This window comes from Lontra canadensis, unplaced genomic scaffold, assembly GCF_010015895.1.
Source record: "Lontra canadensis isolate GAN:19392208 unplaced genomic scaffold, GSC_riverotter_1.0 scaffold30, whole genome shotgun sequence".
In the NCBI taxonomy this organism is placed as follows: Eukaryota; Metazoa; Chordata; class Mammalia; order Carnivora; family Mustelidae; genus Lontra; species Lontra canadensis.
The window spans coordinates 291760-313325 of record NW_022631024.1 but is presented as its reverse complement, the minus strand read 5'-3'; the positions used below and the strand labels follow the sequence as shown (position 1 = coordinate 313325).

General features: G+C 44.3%; 1 protein-coding gene across 5 annotated transcripts in view; it reads left to right on the top strand.

Annotated features, from left to right (window-relative positions):
- SUSD1 (sushi domain containing 1) overlaps positions 1–21566 on the top strand; it is a 170830-nt gene that overhangs the window by 85598 nt on the left and 63666 nt on the right. For all 5 annotated transcript variants that reach the window (XM_032865599.1, XM_032865597.1, XM_032865598.1 and 2 more), the window contains exons 11-13: positions 6405–6496; positions 7725–7911; positions 18369–18465. In XM_032865599.1, the coding sequence (XP_032721490.1) occupies positions 6405–6496; positions 7725–7911; positions 18369–18465 (376 nt within the window). The remainder of the gene's footprint in view (positions 1–6404; positions 6497–7724; positions 7912–18368; positions 18466–21566) is intronic.

Here is a 21566-nt window from a genome sequence, read left to right as displayed (position 1 = left end):
CTTTCAATCTGTAGGTGTCTTTGTCTGAAATGAATCTCTTGCAGGCAGCATATAGATTTTTTAAAATTCATTCTGTCACCCTATGTCTTTTGATTAGAGTGTTTAGTCTATTTACATTCAAAGTAATTATTGAAAGATACGTATTTATTGCCATTTTATTACTTTTGTTTTTGTGTATTACTTTTTTTTTTGTACTCCTCTCTCTCTCGGTTTCTCCTCTCTCTCTCTTTCTTGGTTTACTGGTTTTCTTTAGTAATATAGTTAGATTTTCTTCTTTTTTATTCTTTGCATGTTTATTATGGTTTTTGATATATTATTACCATTAGGTTTGTATAGAATGTCTTCTGCCCATAGCAGTCTATATTAAGTTGAAGGTTGCTCAAGTTTGAACCCAGTCTTTTCTCCTCTCCCATGTTTTAGATATATGTTATTATATATTATATTCTTTTATTTAGTGAGTTCTTTGACTCATTTTTTTATAGAAATATTCTTTATTACTGCTTTTGTGTTTCCTACCTTTATACTGTCACTTTTGGTCTCCTTTCCACTCAAAGAATATTTAATATTTCTTTTAATATTTCTTGCAGGGCTGGTTTAGTGGTCACAAGCTCCTTTAGTTTCTGTTTGTCTGGGAAATCCTTTATTTCTCTTTCTATTCTGAATGGTAGGCTTTTGGATAGAGTATTTTTTGCCACAGACTTTTCCCATTGAGCACTTTGAATATATCATGCCACTCCCTTTCAGTCTTTAAAGTTTCTCTTGAAAAATCTTCTGCAACCTTATGGATTTTCCCTTGTAAGTTACTATCTTCTTTGTTGTTGTTGTTGCTTTAAAAATTTTTTATCACTATATTTTGCTATTTAATTACAATCTTTCTTGGTGTGGGTCTGCTTTTGTTGATTTTGATTGGAGCTCTCTGTGCCTTCTGGATCTGGGTATCTGTTTCCTTCGCCAGGTTGGGGAATTTTTCAGTTATTATTTCTTTTCATTCCTTCCTTCCTTCAAGATTATTTATTTGAGAGAGAGAGAGAGAGTGAGTAAGAGAGCATGAGCAGGGTTGGAGGGAAATGGAGAAGCAGGGAGCCTGATGCAGGTCTCAATTCCAGGACCTTGGGATCATGAGCTGAGCTGCAAGCTTGACCGACTGAGCCACCCAGGTGCCCCTAGTTATTATTTCTTCAAATAAATTTTCTGTCCCCTTTCTCTCTCTTCTTCTTCTGGGACTCCTATGACACAAATGTCATTACATATGATGGAATCACTGAGTTCCCTAAGTCTGTTACCATTTTGCATAATTCTTTTTTCTCTCTTTTGTTCAGCTTGATTACTTCCCACTTCCACTCTTTTCTCAAGTCCAGTGAGTATCCTTATGATTGTTGCTTCAAACTCTCAATCAGGCATATTACTTATATTTGTTTTTGCTTAGATCTCTGGCTGTGGCCTTGTCCTGTTCTTCCATTTGGGATAAATTTCTCTTTCTCATCATTTTTTCTGCCTCTCTGTGTCTGTTTCTGTCTGTTAAGAAAGTCAGCTATGTCTTTTTATTTTTATTTTTTATTAATTATTTTTATTAACATATAATGTATTGTTTGCCCCAGGGGTACAGGTCTGTGAATCGTCAGGCTTACACATTTCATAGCACTCACCATATCACATACCCTCCCCAATGTCCATAACCCAACCACCCTCTCCATACCTGCCCTCCCCCCAGCAACCCTCAGTTTATTTTGTGAAATTAAGAGTCTCTTATGGTTTGTCTCTCCTGACCCCACCTTGTTTCATTTTTTCCTTCCCTACCTCCCAGATCCCCTATCCTGCCTCTCAACTTCCTCATATCAGGGAGATCATATGATAATTGTCTTTCTCTGATTGACTTATTTCGCTCAGCATAATACCCTCCAGTTCCATCCATGTTGTTACAAATGACAAGATTTCATTTCTTTTGCTGGCTGCATAGTATTCTGTTAATGGACATCTAGGCTCTTTCCATAGTTTGGCTATTGTGGACATTGCTGCTATAAACGTTTGGGTGCATGTGCCCCTTTGGATCACTACATTTGTATCTTAAGGGTAAATACCCAGTAGTGTTATTGCTGGGTCAGAGGGTAGCTCTATATTCAACTTTTTGAGGAACCTCCTTACTGTTTTCCAGAGTAGCTGCACCAGCTTGCATTCCCACCAACAGTGTAGGAGGGTTCCCCTTTCTCTGCATCCTCGCCAGCATCTGTCATTTCCTGACTTGTTAATTTTAGCCACTCTGACTGGTGTGAGGTGGTATTGCATTGTGGTTTTGATTTGTATTTCCCTGATGCCGAGTGATGTGGAGCACTTTTTCATGTGTCTGTTGGACATCTAGATGTCTTCTTTGCAGAAATGTTGGTTCAGGTCCTCTGCCCATTTCTTGATTATTTGTTCTTTGGGTGTTGAGTTTGATAAGTTCTTTATAGATCTTGGATACTAGCCCTTTATCTGATTGTCATTTGTGAATATCTTCTCCCATTCTATCAGTTGTCTTTTGGTTTTGTTGTCTGTTTCCTTTGCTGTGCAAAAGCTTTGGATCTTGATGAAGTCCCAGTAGTTCATTTTTGCCCTTGCTTCCCTTGCTTTTGGTGATGTTTCTAGGAAGAAGTTGCTGTGGCTGAGCTTGAAGAGATTGCTGCCTGTGTTCTCTGGGATTCCTTTCTCACATTGAGGTTTTTCATCCATGTTGAGTCTATTTTTGTATGTGGTGTAAGGAAATGTTTCATTATTCTGCATGTGGCTGTCCAATTTTCCCAGCACTGTTTGTTGAAGAGACTGTCTTTTTTCCACTGGACATTCTATCCTGCTTTGTCGAAGATTAGTTGACCATAGAGTTGAGGGTCTATTTCTGGGCTCTCTATTCTGTTCCATTGATCTCTGTGTCTGTTTTTGTGCCAGTACCATACTGTCTTGATGACAGCTTTGTAATAGAGCTAGAAGTCCAGAATTGTGATGCCACCAACTTTGAAGAAAGTCAGCTATGTCTTAAACTCTTTAAAGTAGTGACTTTATGAAGAAGATGACTTGGAGTGCTCTACAGTGCAATGTGTCCCTGTTCACTTTAGGAGAGTAGCCAATGTGTATTGCTGTGTGTGTAGCTATTGTTCTGTCTGAGTTACTTTTCCTTTCAGCATGGTTGTCTGCACAATCTCTGCCCAGTGTGGGCTGTGTTTGTTCTCTGTGGTGTTAGTGGGACCTAAGCAGGGTAGGCATGACTGTCAGGGAACTTGAGAGCAGGCGGTGGTGTTAGCAAAATTCGCACTGGGTCGCTAGTCCTCTGCCAGATTCCCTGAAGTGCTGCGGTAGCTGAGGGGTGTGAACTGGTGGTGCTGGGGGCACGAGGCTGGGTGCAGCGTGTGGAGGCCTCCGTGCACCTGCTGGCCGGGTGTGGCGCACTGCAGTAGTTGGGTGCTTCAAGGTGGCTGGGCGCTGCACTTTTTTGTTGTATTTTATGTGTTGTTTTAGTTTCCTATCGCTAGTTTAATAAATAAGTGCAAATTCAGGGGCTTAAAACAACATGAATTTATTATACTTCCAGAGGTCAGAAATCTGAAACAGTTCCACCGTGTTAAAACTACAGACCTGTGTTCATTCTGGAGGCTGGAGAAGAGAATCCATTTCTTTGTCCTTTCCAGTTTCTAGATCTCACCTACATTCTTTGTCTCGTGGCCCCATCCTCCATTTTTTGAAGCTCCTTGGCTTAACTGCTTCTTTTGTCCTTAAATCACTCTCTAACTCTGATCTTTTTCTCTCTCTTTTATAAGGACTATGTTAAGTTCATCTAGATAATCCCAATAATCTCCCTATATCATAATCACATTGTGAATTGTTTCTGTCATGTAAGGTAACATGGTCACAGATGGATGTGGACATTTTGCGAGGGGTGTTTTCAGCCTACCATACTTGTTCTTGCAGATACATCAAAAACTACTAGTTTTTCTATGTTCTTATATTCAGATATGCTTTGCCAAAGTCCCATTATTTGTACTTGTTTTAAGATTGCTTTCAAACTCCTTCATATTTGTTTTTCAGTGGATTCTGTTAGCATTACTGGCAGTGGCATCATTTGTTCCCTTTCTTCCTAGTATTTATAGCTCATTTTGTTCTTGCCTCTTTCCGTGTTGTCTAGAATCTTCTAGCTAATGCTAAATAATAGCTATGAGAACATGCATCCTTGTATTGTTCTTAACTTTACTAGAAACTGCCTCATTGTTTTACTACCCAGCATGGTGGCTTCTGATAAACACTCTTTTAAGTTAAGACATTTCTATCCAATTAAATCCTGACTAAGATTTTTAGTCAAGAATCTATACTAAATGTATTAATCATTACGCTTGTAAGAGTAACCATATGGCTTTTCCCTTTTAATCTATTAATAACTTTTCTAATAATATTCCTGGAATAAATCTTCTTTGGTCACAGGGTATTGTTCTTTGACTGTACTGCTGACTTCTATCTGCTAATATTTTATTTTAGATTTTTGCATTTATGTTAATAATTGAGTTTGACATAGTGTGTTTCATAATTGCTTGTGCTATCGTTGTGCAGTTTGGGCATTGTTGAGGGTTATCTAGTCATCATGAATAAATTGGAAAGCTTTCCACCTTTTTTGGTGGTCTGGAACTGTTTAGTTAATTAATTAATTTCCCATTGCCCATCCCCTTGAACTGTTTAAGTAGTATTGAGGTTTTTGTTTTTTGTTTTTGTTGTTTTTTTTTTAAAGATTTTATTTATTTATTTATTTATTTATTTATTTATTTATTTGAGAGAGAGAGCACGCATGTGTGCACATGAGGGAGAGAGAGAGAGAGAGGGCGCAAGTGCATGAGAGTGCATTTGCAGGGGAGGGGCAGAGAGAGAGGGAGAAGCAGACTTCCTGCTGAGCAGGGATCCTGGCACAGGGCTCCATACCAGGACCCCAGTATCATGACCTGAGCTGAAGGCTGATGCTTAACTGACTGAGCCACCCAGGTGCCCCAAGATTATTGGTTTTGAAAGTTTCATAAACATTTATACCCAATGGTGAGATTGCGTTATTTTGAATCACATGTACTTTCTTATCTACTCTGTCTTACAGCATTTGAAGTACAACTTGTGACCTGTGGAACAGGTTTCCTCTGGGCAAATCTGCCCAGTCCATAAAGAAGGGGCACATCTACCAACATGGCTTCATTCATAGAAACCTGTCAGGCCAGGGGCTTACACAATAAAGGCTTGGCTCCCATGAGACTTCTTTCCTCATGTGCATTGGGAGTTGTCTTTATCATTTATTAATCATTGCAGTGTTGCTATGAAAATTCTTTTTTTTTTAAGATTATTTATTTGAGAGAGAGAAAACTTGAGTGGGGGTAGGAGCAGAGGAAGAGAATCTCCCCACCCAGTGGGGAGTCTGATGTGGGGCTCGATCTTATGACCCTGAGATCATGACCTGAGCCAAAACCAAGAGTCGGATGTTCAACTGACTGAGCCCCCTCAGGCTCCCCTGCTTTGAAGCTTCTTAGCAAATCTCTTTTAGTTCTTCAAAGAGCACTTCTCAATTCTCTGCTCAAGTGTTGCTCCCAGCTCAGAATTCAAAATTGGTACTTATTTATATAAATGAGGTTGTCCAAGGCTGAGTTGCAGTTTTAGGCTAGTAAACCAGGGTGCTGGATTTAGGTAATTTTTTTTTAAGATTTTATTTATTTATTTGACAGAGATCACAAGTAGGCAGAGAGGCAGGAAGAGAGAGGAGGAAGCAGGCTCCCTGCTGAGCAGAAAGCCCAATACAGGGCTTGATCCCAGGACCCTGGGACCATGACCTGAGCCGAAGGCAGAGGCCTTAACCCACTGAGCCACCGAGTCACCCCTTAAGTAATTTTTAAGAGGGATCCTCTGATTGGGTATCTTTTGATTTTAAATCTTTTCTCAGGACTGATTTTACATAAATATAAAAGTTCTGCGATCACTCATTTCTAAATTAAAATACTGCTGAAATCATCCTATGTATATGATTTGATTAAAAGGTAGTATTTTGCTGGGCGGGGGGTGCCTGGTTGGCACAGTTGGTTAAGCGTCCAACTCTTGGTTTTTGGCTCAGGTCGTAATCTCAGGGTTTTGGGATCGAGCCCTTCTTTGGGCTCCACACTCAGTGTGGAGTCTACTTAAAAAGATTCTTTTCCCCTTTCTCTCTGCCCCCCCAAATGCTCTTTCTCTCTCTCTCTCAAATAAATAAATAAGTCTTTAAAAAAAGATAGTAATTTTTTAAAGATTTTATTTTTTAAGTAAACCCTACACCCAGCATTTGGCTCTGACTCACAACCTCAAAATCAAGAGTTGCGTGTGCTGTGGAAGGTAGTATTTTTGTATCGAGTGTAAGTTGATTTCTCATTCTTTCCCCCCTGCAGTAAAACAGATCATCGGTAACATTTCAGTGTTTAACGAAACCTGCTTGAGATGGAGAAGTACAAAGACCGCTGATACAGAGGAGATGTATTTAGTAAGTGACTGAACGTTACTCTATGTGCAGATGTTGTCTAGTGTAGGAGGTTTAAAAAAATATCAGCAAACCTAAAAATCTACTTATATATAGTTGTTATTATCAGTGGCAGATTTATGGTAAGAATTGTGAGCCAAAGCAAGAAAATGGGCACTTCTACTACGTATTTGAAGAATGAGACCTTGGGGATTGCTGAGTAAGATGTGAGAGTTTCTTTGTCCACGGGGCGTGATGTGCACGAACGAATGTCCACCCAGTGTCTGTGGAAGGAACTCGTGGCTTTTGCCTGGGTGTGCCTCTTCAGGCCAGTGTCTCTGACCAGGGTCTGGGCATGTTGTCTAGAGAGTCAGGGGGAACTTTCGAAGCTGTTGTTGTTGTGAGTAAGAAAGGCAGAAACCATGGGATGAGCTGCTGCTAGAAGAAATTAAGTGGGCAGAGAAGTATGTCTATTGGGCCAGGTGCTGGGGGGTTACAGGAGCGTGTGGAGAATGTCAGAAGGGGGCAGGCACATCTGTGTAGTTCATGTGCATTTTAACTTTTAAAAATATGTATTGCTTTATATGAAGCATTAAGTGCTGCTTCGTCTATAAATAGCTCCATTTTGATGCAGTTTGGTACCACATTAAGCTGTCGAAAGTTGCTTCGTGATCCCGAAGACACTGTTGCTTGCCTGGGTCCAGGTCAGGTGTTGTAAAATGAATAGTAAAATTGGAAGGCGTGTGGCTGTCAAATGGCAAATACTCTGTTCCCAAAATAAAAAACGCATTGTTCAAAAAAATCCCCGAAACACGAAGGGGTCAGGCAGAGGAGCAAAGCCCTGCCGAGCTTTCACCAGGCCAGATAGGCGTACCCTCACTCAGGCTGTGCTCTGGAGAAGCCTTAGTTCAGATTCCGCATTTTCTTCCTAGGAGAATGTTCTGTGGCCTTGCCCCTGCCAACAGACTTCTCTGTGTTATGTGTGGTACATGTGAGAACCAAGAACGGGAACACAGTTAGCACTGGGGCCTCGACCTTTTGTACATTTTGATTTCAAAATATTTTTATTGTACTCACCTATTGTAATGGCGGTGTTTCGGGGGTGACGCCTGAGAGATCGGCTTACTGTTCTGTTTCACTTTCTGAAGGAACTTTGGAGTCGAGGGCACGATGGCTCTTGAAAAAGGGTAAGTACCCAGGCATTTGGAGCCTTCCAAACTCACCATTCACCCAGTGAACCTCTCTGTTTCAGTTCTACATTCGGGGCCAGAGATGGTATCAGAAGGAATTTGCCCAGGAAATGACCTTTAATATGACTGCCCGCAGCCAGGCTCCTGAGATGTGCTTGGACCTGCGTCCGGGCACCAACTACAGCATCAGCATCCAGGCTTGGTCTTCTCAACTTCCCGCGGTCCTCCCCCTGACAACCCACATAGCAGGTAAATCGGGCATGGCAGCATTCAGATGAATGAAGTCACCACAGAGCTGTAGATGGGCCCAGAGGAAGAGGAACCCTATTGCTTCCCACTGTTGTAGCACACACCTGAAGAGTGAGGGGATGAAAGGGTCCTGTGGTTGTGCCTGTCATGTTTTCTTTCTTAGAAAGGTAGTCAAGACAAAATACTAACACGAGTTAAATCTGGCTAGCGTGTATATGAGTGCTGGTTACATTCCTTCGGGATATTTAAAATAGTTAACATACTCGAGACCTAAAAAGAATTTTTCCTCATGACTGCTTCTCAGTTATGTGTAATCGTCATTTTGTCGTGAGTGCCTCAGGAGTCCGTTATTCTCAGGGAACAGTGCTTGGCAGCCCCACTTTGGTCCCCTCTCAATTTCACTTTTCACTCATTTTCTCATTGTTGCTCCTCAAATCTGGGGTGCTTCCCCTGCCACTCCCCCCACACTCTGTGCTGAAACGCAGAGTATTAGCTTCTTGTTTCTGACTTCACGGAGCATTTGGAAGTAATCAGGTGGGGACGTGCCTCTCCCAAGTCTCCCCTTTCTCCCTCCGTGCAGAACCATGTGTTCTGTCTTCTCTCCTGTCCCCACTGCTCAGGTGACTGCCACCCCAAGGTGCGTTGGACCCCATCCTTTCCTGCCTAATCACAGTGTCCCCCAACAGAGAAATAGTCCCAATACTGCATGAGCATGTCGTAGTATCTCCTTTTTTTGAATGAAAACAAAGAAACAAACACACTTCCTTTGATCCTATACTCCCTCCAGCTACTTCTTTCAGCGTCCCCTTTACAGTAAAACTTCTTAAAAGAAGTGTCTGTTCTATAGGTCCCACATCCTGACTTCCTGTTTTCCCTTTAACTGGTTCCAATCCGTCCACACTGCTTTACTGAAAGTGTCTCCATCTTACAAAATCCATGGAACTGTTTTGTTTGTATCTGATTCCCCACCCCACTCCCCAGCATCTGACATCTTCTCATTCTTGAAACACTCTTGGCTTTGGGGTCCTCCTGCCTTGCTGGCTCCTCCTTCTCAGTCTTTCTTGATGGCTCTATCCTCTTTAATCGATGTCCTCTCTGCTGGCTTCTGTTCCTTTTTCATTATCTACCCTTTCTGCCGATAACGTTTCCTGGCTATTGCCATATGCTGAAGATTCCCCAGTATGTATCCTAGTCCCAGACTCTCCCCTGAGTGCCACACTCATATATCCAGTCACCTTTTAAACATCTCTGAGTCATCTCTTGCACGCCCAATAGACAAGTCCAGGAGGATTCTGATTTCTCAACTCTTCTCTCACCACAGCCATTTTCCAGCCAGGCTTCTCTGTCTTGGGGTATTGGCATTCCTATTCACTTGTTGCTCAGGCCAAAAAATTCTACCCCTCCCCACTGACTTCAAAAGATTCTACCCCTCCCCACTGACTTCTGATCTGTCAACAAGCACCACTGGCTTCTTTCTAAAATATATTCTGTATCCAAATACTTCTTCCCCCCTTCCCCTTCCCCACAGAGCAACCTTATCCAAGCCAGCCACCTCTTGCTTGGACCCTTGCAGTAGTCTTTCTGCTTTCATGGGTGCCCATTAGTCTCCCCCTTTCCCCAACCAAGGTATGGTGAAGACAATAACTCAGGAGTCAGAGTGATTAAAAAAAAAAAAATGCCTAGGAGAACATGTCATCCCCAGCTGAAAACTGTCCAATGAGTTTGCATTAGTGTTAGAATAGAACTCAGGTTCCTGACCCCCACCCTCCTCACTGACTTCATCTCCTCTACTCTTCCCCCTTTTTCACTAAGCATCTGCTGCCTCCCTGCCCTCCCTGATGTTCCTTAGATGGGTCAAACCTGTTCGTGCATCCAGGACTTTCCATCTACTGTTTACTCTTCCCGGGGTGCTCTCTGCTTGTGGCTTCGTTATAACCATCCAGGTCTCTGCTTAGATGTCATTACCTTAGAGTGGCTCTCCCTGCCTGTCCTTGCTCCAGTAATCTTCGTCTCCACCCCATCCCTCTCTAGCTGCGAGTCCTGTTTGAGATTCATCACAGAACTTGTTGTTGGAACTTGCATTTTTTAATGTAGTTGTTTATTTTCTTTCTCCCCTCCTAAAATGGCTCCTCAGAGGCAGAGATGTAAAGACAGTGCTGGCACGTAGCGCGAGCCCTGAGTGGCTACTGGGTGCTGTTGGTGCTGAGGGGATGCCTGGTTAGTGAAGAAAGGCTTTCAAACAAAAGGAATTCCCAACACTGGGGCTGGAAAGAGAAGTAATGTTCGGCTGGGCATTCCTTCTTCTGGTGACTTCTTCAAATGAAAAGCTGTTTAGTTTCCTATTCTTAGGTCCTTGTTGTGTTTTGGATGGTTTGCGTTGCTGTTTCAAATTAGTTTATCAGGTTTTTTGAGTTGGGGAGGAGAGTTTCTTCTGAGAACACACTTACCTCTACCTTGTTTTCTAGGCACAGTATAGTCCCAGTCGCGCAAACGCCCTGTGCCCATGGCCACCAGGGGACACTGTTGAGCTATTTAAGTCTGTTGAGACCCTTAGCTAAACTCTGAGACAACGGCTGCATATTTTCCAACTCTACACTACTTTAAAGAATTTGAAAATTTTTAAAAAGTGCGAAAATTCAAGTTGTTATGATCTTCTAAAGGGTAAAAACCAACCAACCAACCAACCAAAAAAACCCACCCAAGCCCTCTCATAAAAGGGGAGAAAAGAGAGCCTTTCTTGTAGATATGAAGAGAGGTATGCCTGATTGCCTAAGATATGGCTTGGTTTCAGTAAAACTGTGAACTTTTGAATTTTACCAGAAATGTGAGGCGGGGGATTTGGGTCTGGAAAACGCAGCAGCTGATTTCCCAGAAGAAAAGTGAGTGGAATTTCCCTCCCGCATGTCTTATATTAAACTAAATCTTACTGATGGGAACAGGATGAAGATAAACGCTTTAAATACATCGCTGACCTCAGAGGAGGGCACAGGTTCTAGGCCTGTTGAAGGACAGAGACAAGTGTCCCAGTGAGAACGGGATCAGAGGCGTGGGTGAGACCAGATCCTCTGGCAGAGTCTCTGCCTCGGGGGTGACAGGCTTCCTCAGGTAGAGCCCCATGAGCCGAATTCTTCAGAAGAGCCCTACCGTTTCTACTCCCTCCAGAGCAGGGTGAAGAGCAAAATTCCATCCTCAGAAGAGCTTTCACACATTGGCTCTGCTATTTTCTGGCCAAGTCAGAAGGCTGTGGGCAAAACTGTCTTCCCATAGGGAGCAAGAGACAACCAGGGAGGGGGAAGTGCATAGAGAGAGAGAGACAAAGCAAATGTGTGCAGAAATGTCAGCTAAACCACTGGGGCACACAACATGGTGATCATTTGAGTTTGAATATGTATTATAGAATCGAGGCTGCCAGGGGCGCCTGGTGGCTCAGTGGGTTGAGCGTCTGCCTTCGGCTCAGGTTATGATCCCAGGGTCCTGGCATTGAGTCCCGCATGGGACTCCGTGCTCAGCCGGGCAATCTGACTCTCCCTCCCCCTCTGCCCCTTGTTCATGCTCTCTCACCTTTGCTCACTCTCTCTCTCAAATAAATAAATAAAATAAAATAAAAATAAAGATTAAAAAAAGAGAGAATCAAGAATGCCAAAGGAGAAGAGGGAAGAAAAAAAAGTCAAGGAAACCAGTCCTTGCTGAGTTTGCCCTCAGTACCAAGCCTGGCAACCTACATGGGAAATTTCCTGTCTCAGCCCACATTCACGAGAAGGAAAAGAGAAGGTGCTTTTTCAGATGTTCGGCAGAGATGTTCAAAAACATGCACGTGTGTCCCAAGCATTATCAGACTGCCCCCTCATGGAGACAGCTCCAGTCAGGGGAGCTTTGATTCAGCCTGCAGAACTGGGAACCACAGCCCCTCTTCTGATGGCTCTCCCCACCCCCATCCCCCACTCACTGTTGGGAGGCCCCAGGAAGGACTGTGAGGGACCAAGTCTGCTGCATTCTTCTGCAGGAGGAGTTCTTCTTCTTCCGTTGTTGGCGACCCACAGCCCATCCAAAGATGGGGCGCTCCTCTGACAACCCTGTCTGCTTAGGCTGGCTCCGGGATACCACATGTATTCCTGCTGGGCCCCTTGGTTCCCAGGGCCTGAAGCTGCGGTAGAGGTCGGGACAGGCCCTGGCCTTGATCCCAGCGCTGTCCCTCTTTGTCCGGACTCTCTCAAAGTCTTTCATGATCATAGGTGTTTTGACATATGGGTATCCAGTGTTAGATCAGGCCAGAAGAGAGGCACACATGCCCTTCATTACCTCAGTGGGTCACCTATTACTCTCATCCCCGGTGATCTCCTGAAGTACTTTTTAGCTACAAATCAAACCCCAGATCCCCAAGTGAATCTCTGTGTGGGCATGTATCTTCCAGCTCCCTCACTGAAGGCATCTACATCCGGGCCTAGGCCCCGTGAAGACATAGATGATATACCACAGGGGAAAACAGGCTGCACACTGTTATTCTCTTGTATTAGTGTTAGTTTTTACAAAATATGAATGGGAATTTTTTTTTTTTACACTGTAACCCTAAAAACCGGAGTTTCTGTGTGTGATAGGACTGTGGGAAGGGCATGCTGTGACATAACAATTTAATTCAGCAAATATTTATTGACTCATTATGCACAAAGACTTGTGTAGAATGTGTGCAGAATGTGTGCAGAAATGTCAGCTAAACCACTGGGGCACACAACACGGTGATCATTTGAGGTTGAATATTTATTATAGAATCGAGGGGATATAAAGATGGAAAGAAGATTGTTCCTTCTCCCTGGAAGGCTGAGTCTCATAACTTCATCGGTAGGGGAGATGTGGCCCGCCGAATGATGGCTGATGACTTACGGTGTGACCACCATTTTTCCTTCTGCTGTCTATTTCAGCTGCTCAGCTTAGCGTGTGGCATGGTCTGTCTGGGGAGGTGCCAAGGATTAGGAGGTGCCATCACAGTGTCTTCATGTGTATTTATTTGTGTGTGAATTCCTTACATTTACTTGAAGTTTATATAAAGTCGGGACTTTTATTAGTTTGGGTGCAGATATAATTTTCTATTTTTGGTTCTCTTTGTTCCTTTTGGTACATTTTAGAAGATTTTAGCACATTTTCATTTATATTACCTCCTTTCTCTTATTGATTTTAATAGTTTGCCTACATGAATGATATTAATCTTTTCTTAGACATATTATAATCCCCCAGGCTATTTTCTGTTTAGTTTTCTTGTCAATATTCTTTTTAACAATTAGACATTTTAAGTTTTCATGTAATCAATTCTGTTGGTGCTTTTTCGGTTTCTGCCTCTGCTTATGCCAAGAAAAGCCTTCTCTGCCCTGAAATTAGATCAATTCTTATTCTTTAATATTTTCTAATGCTGCTGCTGTTTCTTTTTTTGTTAGGTCTGCACCCAGTGTGGGGTTTGAACTCACGACCCCGAGATTAGGAGTCGTACACTCTACCGAATGAGCCAGCCAGGCGCCCCCCGTAATGCTTCTTAATAGTTTTCCTTTTCACCTTTAAACTTAGACCCATTCGGAATTCATCTTGACATATGGTATAAAGCTAAATTTACATGGTAAATTTTTTCCCCTAAAAAATAAGCCAGTTTCCTGCCACGTTTGGAAAGACTGTCCATGTCATACACTATATTCTCATTTATCTGTTTGGGTCTCTTTCTAGATTGTCTAGCTTCTTCCATTGCTTTGCCTGCCCTAGGCCTGCAGCTTACTATTTCAATTATTGTAATTTTATACTATAATATTTTGTAGGGTACCTTCTCCTTCATTGTTTTGCTCCCTACCCTGCAGGATTTTCTCACATGGCAGCCCCTTTATTTTTCCTTTGTCATTTGCTTCTAGTCGAGGATGGATATTGTCGACACCTAGGGATTGTAATGAAGGGCTCCCTTCTGGGTCTTCCCCCACCTCACATACCCAGGGGAAAAATTATGCTCTTGGGCTCAGACAAGACCATCTCTGGCGGTAGGTCTGATCTGGTTTAAATCAGTAATGAGTCTCATGGAGAGGAGAGCACATCGACCCAGGACGCCAGTCTGGGGGATGGGGAACAGCACCCTGGAAAACATGGCTAGAAATTGAGGTTATTTAACCTTGAAATGTGGCTAAGAACTAGCCTGATGAAGTTCAGGTTTTGACATTAGGGAGAAAAAGTCACCAGTTTAAAAGACGGGGTGGGGAAGGTCTCAGAGCAGAAAGCAGTCTGGAAGTCACATGGTGAGGGGATCAGCAGGAAGGCAGAAACCAGCCAGGGGGCAGGAGAGGCCTTCCTGCTCCCTCCGTGGACCTGCCTTCTGCAAGCCTGTTGAGCACTTTGTCCTGCTTTGACCGAGGGTGATGAGCAACAGGGTGGTTTTAAAAGCTTAGCCAAGGGGCGCCTGGGTGGCTCAGTGGGTTAAGCCTCTGCCTTCGGCTCAGGTCATGATCTCAGGGTCCTGGGATCGAGCCCCGCATCAGGCTCTCTGCTCAGTGGGGAGCCCACTTCCCCACCACCTCAGCCTGCCTCTCTGCCTACTTGTGATCGCTGTCTGTCAAAAAAATAAATAAAGTCTTTAAAAAAAAATTAAAAAAAAAAAGGTTAGCCAAGAGATTAGAAGAACTAGAATTAGTAATCTCAGAGAAGAATAAACAAAGGAACAGTTTAAAAGAGCCAGAGGAAGTTTCTCACACACAAAGTGAACAGTAACTCACCCTCCGGGCTGAAAACAGGAAGTGTGTGATAAAAACCACTTACTCTATAGTGACAGCAAAACTTCACAAACGAAAGGGAAAGGGCATTTCCATGTTCCCGTGAAGCCCTGAGGGAAGGGGCACATTCCCTTGGGGGGACCTGCTTGGGGCTTTTCAAACCTCACCCCCCTCTCCCCATCAACCCCGCAGGAAGCTAGCGGCTGTCTTCCTCAGGGGTGTCAGATCCAGAATCTCTTGGAAATGGCATCAACTTTTCACACCTTTTGCGAGACCTTGGCTGTAAGTAGGGACCGTTTCAGGCCACATCCGAGGGTCCCTGGCAGTCCCACAAGCTTATGGAAACCAGAATTTATGTGACCATATCTGGGTGACTTTGGAAGAAATGCTAGACTTGGCAGTGTCTGATACAAGTGACTCGGGGCTCTCAAGTCTTCCATTTGGTATTAGATGCCTGGGCTTCCGAGGGGTCAGCCCAGCTCCCTTGTCTCTGCTCTGGTGCATTTATGTGGTCCCCCTGGGCAGCTGTGGCCTCTGCTACTGATGACTGACTCTGTGTCACTCCGTGTCTCTCCCAGTTTGCTCCTGTCTGTACCTGTATTCTCACTGCCTGTTGGATGAGGAGCACAGCAGACTTAGTGATGTCTAGATGTGAGCTGCTGCTTTTTTATATTATTATTATTATTTTTTTTAAGATTTTATTTATTTATTTGACAAAGATCACAAGTAGGCAGAGAGGCAGGCGGAGGGAGAGAGAGAAGCAGGCTCTCTGCTGAGCAGGGAGCCCGATGCAGGGCTTGATCCCAGGACGCTGGGATCATGACCCGAGCCAAAGGCAGAGGCTTTAACCCACTGAGCCACCCAGATGGCCCTAGAAGTGAGCTGCTTCTGACCTTCTACCCCCAGACCTTGGTGAATGACGTCATGACCAATGCAGCCACCGAAACCAAAGCCCACATTCGTCCCCCTTCCTTGTCTTCGACCACGATCTGTTCTCTCTCCCCTCCGAGTGTCTCTTCCATCTGCGACCTCTTCTCCATTCTCAGTCCCTCACTTGCTTCACCTCAGGCGCTGCATACCTAGATTTTTGGGCAACATGAACTTTGGTTCTTTTCCAGTTCGTCCTCCAACCAGCTGTCTAAATTGTACTTCTAAAATCCATATCTGCTAAGACTCTGTAAGTGACTTCCTGTTTCCAGGACCTCTGGAAACCTCCCCACACCTCCCCCTGCTTGGCTGCTTGCCTCTCCCAGGCCAAGACTCCACCTTTCAGCTCCCCTGAACCACGTGGTAGGTAGGGCCTTGGTTCTGCCTTTGCCCTCTCTCCTGCCGCCTGCCCCTTGGCGCATGCAATTCTACATTCAATGCTTTGCCCACCCCCTGCCCTTGGTCAGGTGTTCCTCTGCACCCCGACAGTGCCCTGTGTATGACTTCATCATAGCTCTAAGTGCCGTGTGTTTATGCACCTATCTCCACTGTGAGACTTTGAACTCCTGGAAAGCAGAAACCGTGTCTTCCACCGCTGTTTCTCCCGGCCTCCCATGGTGCATGGTGTATAACAGTAGCTAACAAATGGGTTGGTTGGTGATGTGTGATTAACATATTTAATTGAGCTTTTTTATGGAATAGTAATTGACATGCAAATTGTATTAGTTTTAGGCATATGACATGATAATTTGATATTCATATACATGATGAAATGGTCACCATGGTAAATCCAGTCACCATCTGTCACCATAGACAGCCGTTCAAATATTATTGGCTGTTTTCCCTATGCTGTACACTACATCCCCATGTCTTATTTATTTTATAACCAGAAGATTTTAACTCTTAATCGCTTTCTCTTATTTTGTCGACCCTGAAACCCCCACCCTCTGGCAACCATCATATTTGATCGTGCTTTAAAAAACTATCTGGGACGCCTGGGTGGCTCAGTCAGTGAAGCATCTGCCTTCAGCTTGGGTCATGATCCCAGCGTCCTGGGATCAAGTCCCAAATCGGGTTCCCTGCTCTGCAGGGAGCCTGCTTCTTCTCTCTGCCTGCCACTCCCCTTGGTTGTGTTCTCTCTCTGACGAATAAATAAATAAGATCTTTAAGAAAAATTTTTTAAATAAAAAACTAGGCAATTGGGGCACCTGGGTGGCTCAGTGTCTCAGCTTAAGTGTCTGACTCTTGATTTCAGCTCAAGTCATGATCTCAGGCTCCTGAGATCAAGCCTTGTGTGGGGCTCTGCACTGGGCATGAAGCCTGCTTAAGATTTTCTCTTCCTCATCCTCTGTCCCACCCCTCCCCAAAACCCCACAAATTATGTAGGAAGGTATAAGTTTTTATTTATTATAATATGGATTGGGAATTTCTACCCCAAGTCTATTTTCTTAATTATTTTTATTTTTTAAAGATTTTTATTTGAGAGAGGGAGAGAGAGAGAATGAGTTGGGGGGAGGGGCAGAGGGAGAAGCAGCTTCCCTGCTGAGCAGGGAGCCTATGAAGGGCTCTATCCCAGGACTCTGGGATCATGACCTGAGCTGCCCAGATGCTTAACCAATTGAGCCACCCAGGTGCCGCCCCCCAAGGTTATTTCCAAATTGGGTAAATGAAGTCTTGAGTATTTATCTTGGTCTCCTAGTCCTTAATTTCACTGTAGTAGATTTTAAGACCAGGGTTGTGGCGGGGGGGGGGGGGGGGGGGGGGGGGGGGGGGGGGGGGGGCTCATATTTTTAAATTTTTTAAAATTAAAAAAATTAATTTAAATTCAATTAACATTTAGTGTATTATTAGTTTCAGAGGTAGAGCTCAGCAATTCATCAGTCTTCTATAATACCTGGGAGGGCATTCCTATTTTATTCTTTGTCTTTTTCTCTTCCTTTCTCCCTCTGTAAATCTCATTCACTTGATAGCAGTCTTGAGAAGATTATATGAGATGAGGCCTGTGCAGGACACAGCTAGTGCATTTGGTGCATGCCCAGTGCACCTGAGCTGAGGTGCCCACAAGGCAGAATGGCACGCCGTGTGTTCATACTATGAATGTAACTACCGGTTAGATTCTTAAACACTGGCGTCAGCTGATACAGTCCCCTCCCAGTAGAAGGTCTATTTGGGATATCTGGTTGCTGGGGAGAACAAAATAAGGTTAGAATGCTCTGTGACTGGAAAGGATCTAGAAGTTAGAAATGCAGGTCTTGCCTGCCAAATAGGAACCTGTCCAGCACGTTAACTGTCAGCCCCACTGTGTGCGCCCTCTGTCAGCACTGGGGCATCACTTAAAAAAAACAACAAAACACAAACCATTGTGTAACATATATAACATAAAATGTACCGTTTCAGCCATTTTCTGGCACAGAGATTATTGGCATTAAGTCCCTTCACAATGTTGTAAACCCTCACCACTGTCAATTTCTCGAACCTTGTCGTCACTCCAAACGGAAACTGTTGATCATTAAGCAACAAACTCCCCCTTGCCTACCCACCCCGTCAGTCCTCAGCAACCTCTAACCTACTTCTGGATCTGTGAGTTTGTTCCAGATGTTGCACAGGAGAGGGATCATCCTTCGGAGTCTGGCTCGTTTCACGTAGCATAATGTTTTCAGGACTCATCCGTGTGGTAGCAGGTGTCCGAAAACACTCATCGCTTCTTACATTCAGACTTCCCTTGTGATGGCCCCGTGAGGACCACTTTCGTCATGCTTCCACTCATTCCAGTCACACCCTTTTCCTCTTTGTTTTCAGAGCCTCCCCCTCCGGAAGTAGACTTTGTCACAGTGCATGGAGGGCCTCTACCCCGTCTGAAACTGAGGAAAGTCAAGGAGAAAAATGGACCTATCAGGTAGGTAGTGGCCCCTTTCCTGTGGTGGCCTGGATGTTCTCACGGAGAGTCTTGGAAGCTTTGGTTTGATGGAGGAGGGGGCTTCTGAGGTGCTGCACTTGAATGGTTGGGGCAGGGCAATCAGGGACTCTTGTCTGTGATTCCTTGGACACAGACTGGGCCTTTAGTTCCAACCAGCATCCTTCCAAATGAATAGGGAGACTCTTAAGGGGCCAGAGATAGGTATCCGGGCAGCTTAGCTCGACAAACGAAATCCCTTCCTTTCTTTGGTCACTGGCCAGACAAGCACTGATTGCATGTGATGTGTAAGGCGTTAATCCTTTACACTCACCTCGGTGTCTCTCGGTGCTGGTGGACCAGGAGCAGCATTTCATTTAAAGATGATTTTTGTGTAGTGGATCTGAAAGGCTCATTTGGATAATTCTCTTAATTCGTCCACACATTGAGTTATTGGGCAAGACACTATGTAGCTAATGACTGTTTCTGGGATTCCAGATGGTATTAGGATAGAATTAATTCACCTGACTTGGAGAACTACATTGTGTTCCATTTAAGCATTTTATTTACAGGGTCATGCCTGGATTAGAAAAGCAGAATTATTCCTTTTTTTTTTTTTTAGAAAGGAAGATAGAGGTTCCTCTTGAGAGATAAGCCCCTTGCTCACAGGAATAAGGCAAGGACATGGCAATAACCTTGCCATCCTTGACCTAACCTTCATTGCCTTATGTCATTCTTGACCTGTTAGTCTAATGACCCTTTAGTATATTCGAGCAGATACTATAAAATTATAAAAAAGAAAGTCTGGGTATATTATCTATTTGTCTCTTTTTTATTTGTTTGTTTAATTTTAAGTAGGCTCCATGTGTGGTGTGGAGCCCAGCATGGGGCTTGATCTCATGACCATGAGATCAAGACCCAAGCTGAGATTGAGTCACTCAACTGACTAGATCACCTAGGTGCCTCTGTGTATCTCTTGATAATGAAACTTAGGCTTTTCCTGTCTTTCCATTAGTTTAAGTGCAGTAAGTTCTCAAAGGTTTTTCCAGGCATGGATATTGCCTACGTTGTTCTATTCCTTGATTCCTGATGAGTTACTGGAAGGCCCTGCCATTCTGTTGCTATGAGGAGAACAGAAGTTATGATATCACTGCCTGAGAGACTTTGCAAGAGCAAATGTAATATGTAGGCCAAATAATTATGTAAGGCCAAAAAAAAAAGAAGCCAGATGATAGTCTATCCTTGTGGCTAATGTGCCCTCCAGTGCCTCCAAAACAGGAAGTGGAGATCTGTGAATCATTCCAGGGAGGGTGGCGGTGAGAAAGAGGGGAGAAGTCTTTCCAGAACAGTCATCCAGACAGCCACAACTGCTTCCCTAACGTCATCAGGGTTAATTACCAACAGGCAAATGGAGCAGTTTCCTCTCCCTGACTACCTGGTTTGAGCTGGGGGAGCAGCTTTGCCAGTGTGGGAGAGGCCCGAGTCTGCTTTCTACATTGTTCAGGGAGGGGGGCAGGGGTGTGGGGCACATGGTGGAACAGGGCCCTGGGACCAAAGACCCCCTCCTTAGCTTGGTGATCTCGGGCGAATGATGCATTCTGTTCCTGGGCTCTCGTCATGCTAGTGTCTCCCACAATTGCCAACTTATAGAAATAACCTGGGGTGCCTTATCAGCAGTACAAATTCTCAGACTCAGCTCCTGGAGATTTCGATTCATTAGGTCTGGAATGGGGGCTGGAAATCTGTGTCATTATTAAGCAGCATAGGTGGTTATGATCATGCTGACTGGGGAGACTGCTTTATGCCCCATGAATGGTGCCTCTAATGTCCAGAACCAAAGGTGAGGCTTGAAGTTGCCCTTGAACGCCACCATCCACAAGGCAAGATGGATTGGAAGAGGAGTTTGAGGACAGCATGGAGCTTCCGCACCATTTACTCCCTTACCTGCAGCCATGATTCCTAGGGATGTCTTCAAGTCTCCAGGGAAGCATTTCCAGCATTTCCTTGTAGGTGGTGGATGCTTTAAAGAGGTTTACTGGTGGTGGCAGCAGCAGCTCCCCGCCCTGCAGGCTTGACCTTTTACCTTTTGTGAAAAGCTCTTTCCTGGAAAGTGAGCCCAGACTTGGTGGAAATCAGGGCCCCGAAGACACACAGGATGTTTGCGATGGAGACTTTCCAAGTCTAGGACGTACTGCCATGGAGGGCTCCCTTTTCTTAACCTAGTGACTCATGGTCTTTTAGGAAGCAGGAGATGGGGCATTAAGAATGTGGAATAGGAAGTTGTATACTTACTAGTAAAATAGATTATGTGGCCTCATGGTTTGGAAATGACCCTAATCATCTTTGGTACTCATGCATGTCTTTCCTCTTTACGGAAACATCAACTCAAGAAACATTAGTGGGGAGTTGGCCTCAGCCAAAGACCTGGGTAAGGGTTTGCAAGTGTACAGGAGTAAGTCCCTTAGATCCCTTCTGTCAGGCCTGATAGAGAAAGCAGATGTTTAGGCACGTGCTCTCCTGGAGGCAGGACAGAAGGACGGAAGGGAGGGGATGAAAAAGGAGGCGTGATTCATACTTGGTGTTTTTATTCTTACACCTCCTTTCACTGACAGGGTTTGTGTTTGGTAGAATCAACAACAAAACACAGAAGGATACTTGCTCGCTGTTGTGCTTCTCTGTCCATGTTCAGGGGACAGTTTCACAATGTACACATGACATTTTAACTTTCTGGCTATTTCAGGACATGGTCGGACTAGATTAATGCACAGTGACTTGGCGCTCCTTGCTTCTCATTTATTTCACATGAACTTTGGTATCTGGGCCCTGGAAGGAATGCAGGTCACATGAGTTTCATTTCAGGTTACCATGTGATTGAGCCTTTCTGCAGGCTTAATACATTAACGCTTGTAGGCAGGCAGCCTCCTTGTGACTGCTAAACCCTTTCCACAGCTGGGCTTTTTTTTTTTTTTTTTTTTTTTTGCCCATGTGGAAACCACTGTTGAGAGGAGGTGTACGGCGTGCCCTCTCTGGGTAGCTGTACGTGGAGCAGCCCCTCCTGGCTAAAGAGGGTTTACTTGGCATCTATCTGTGGCAGAACCTGACGA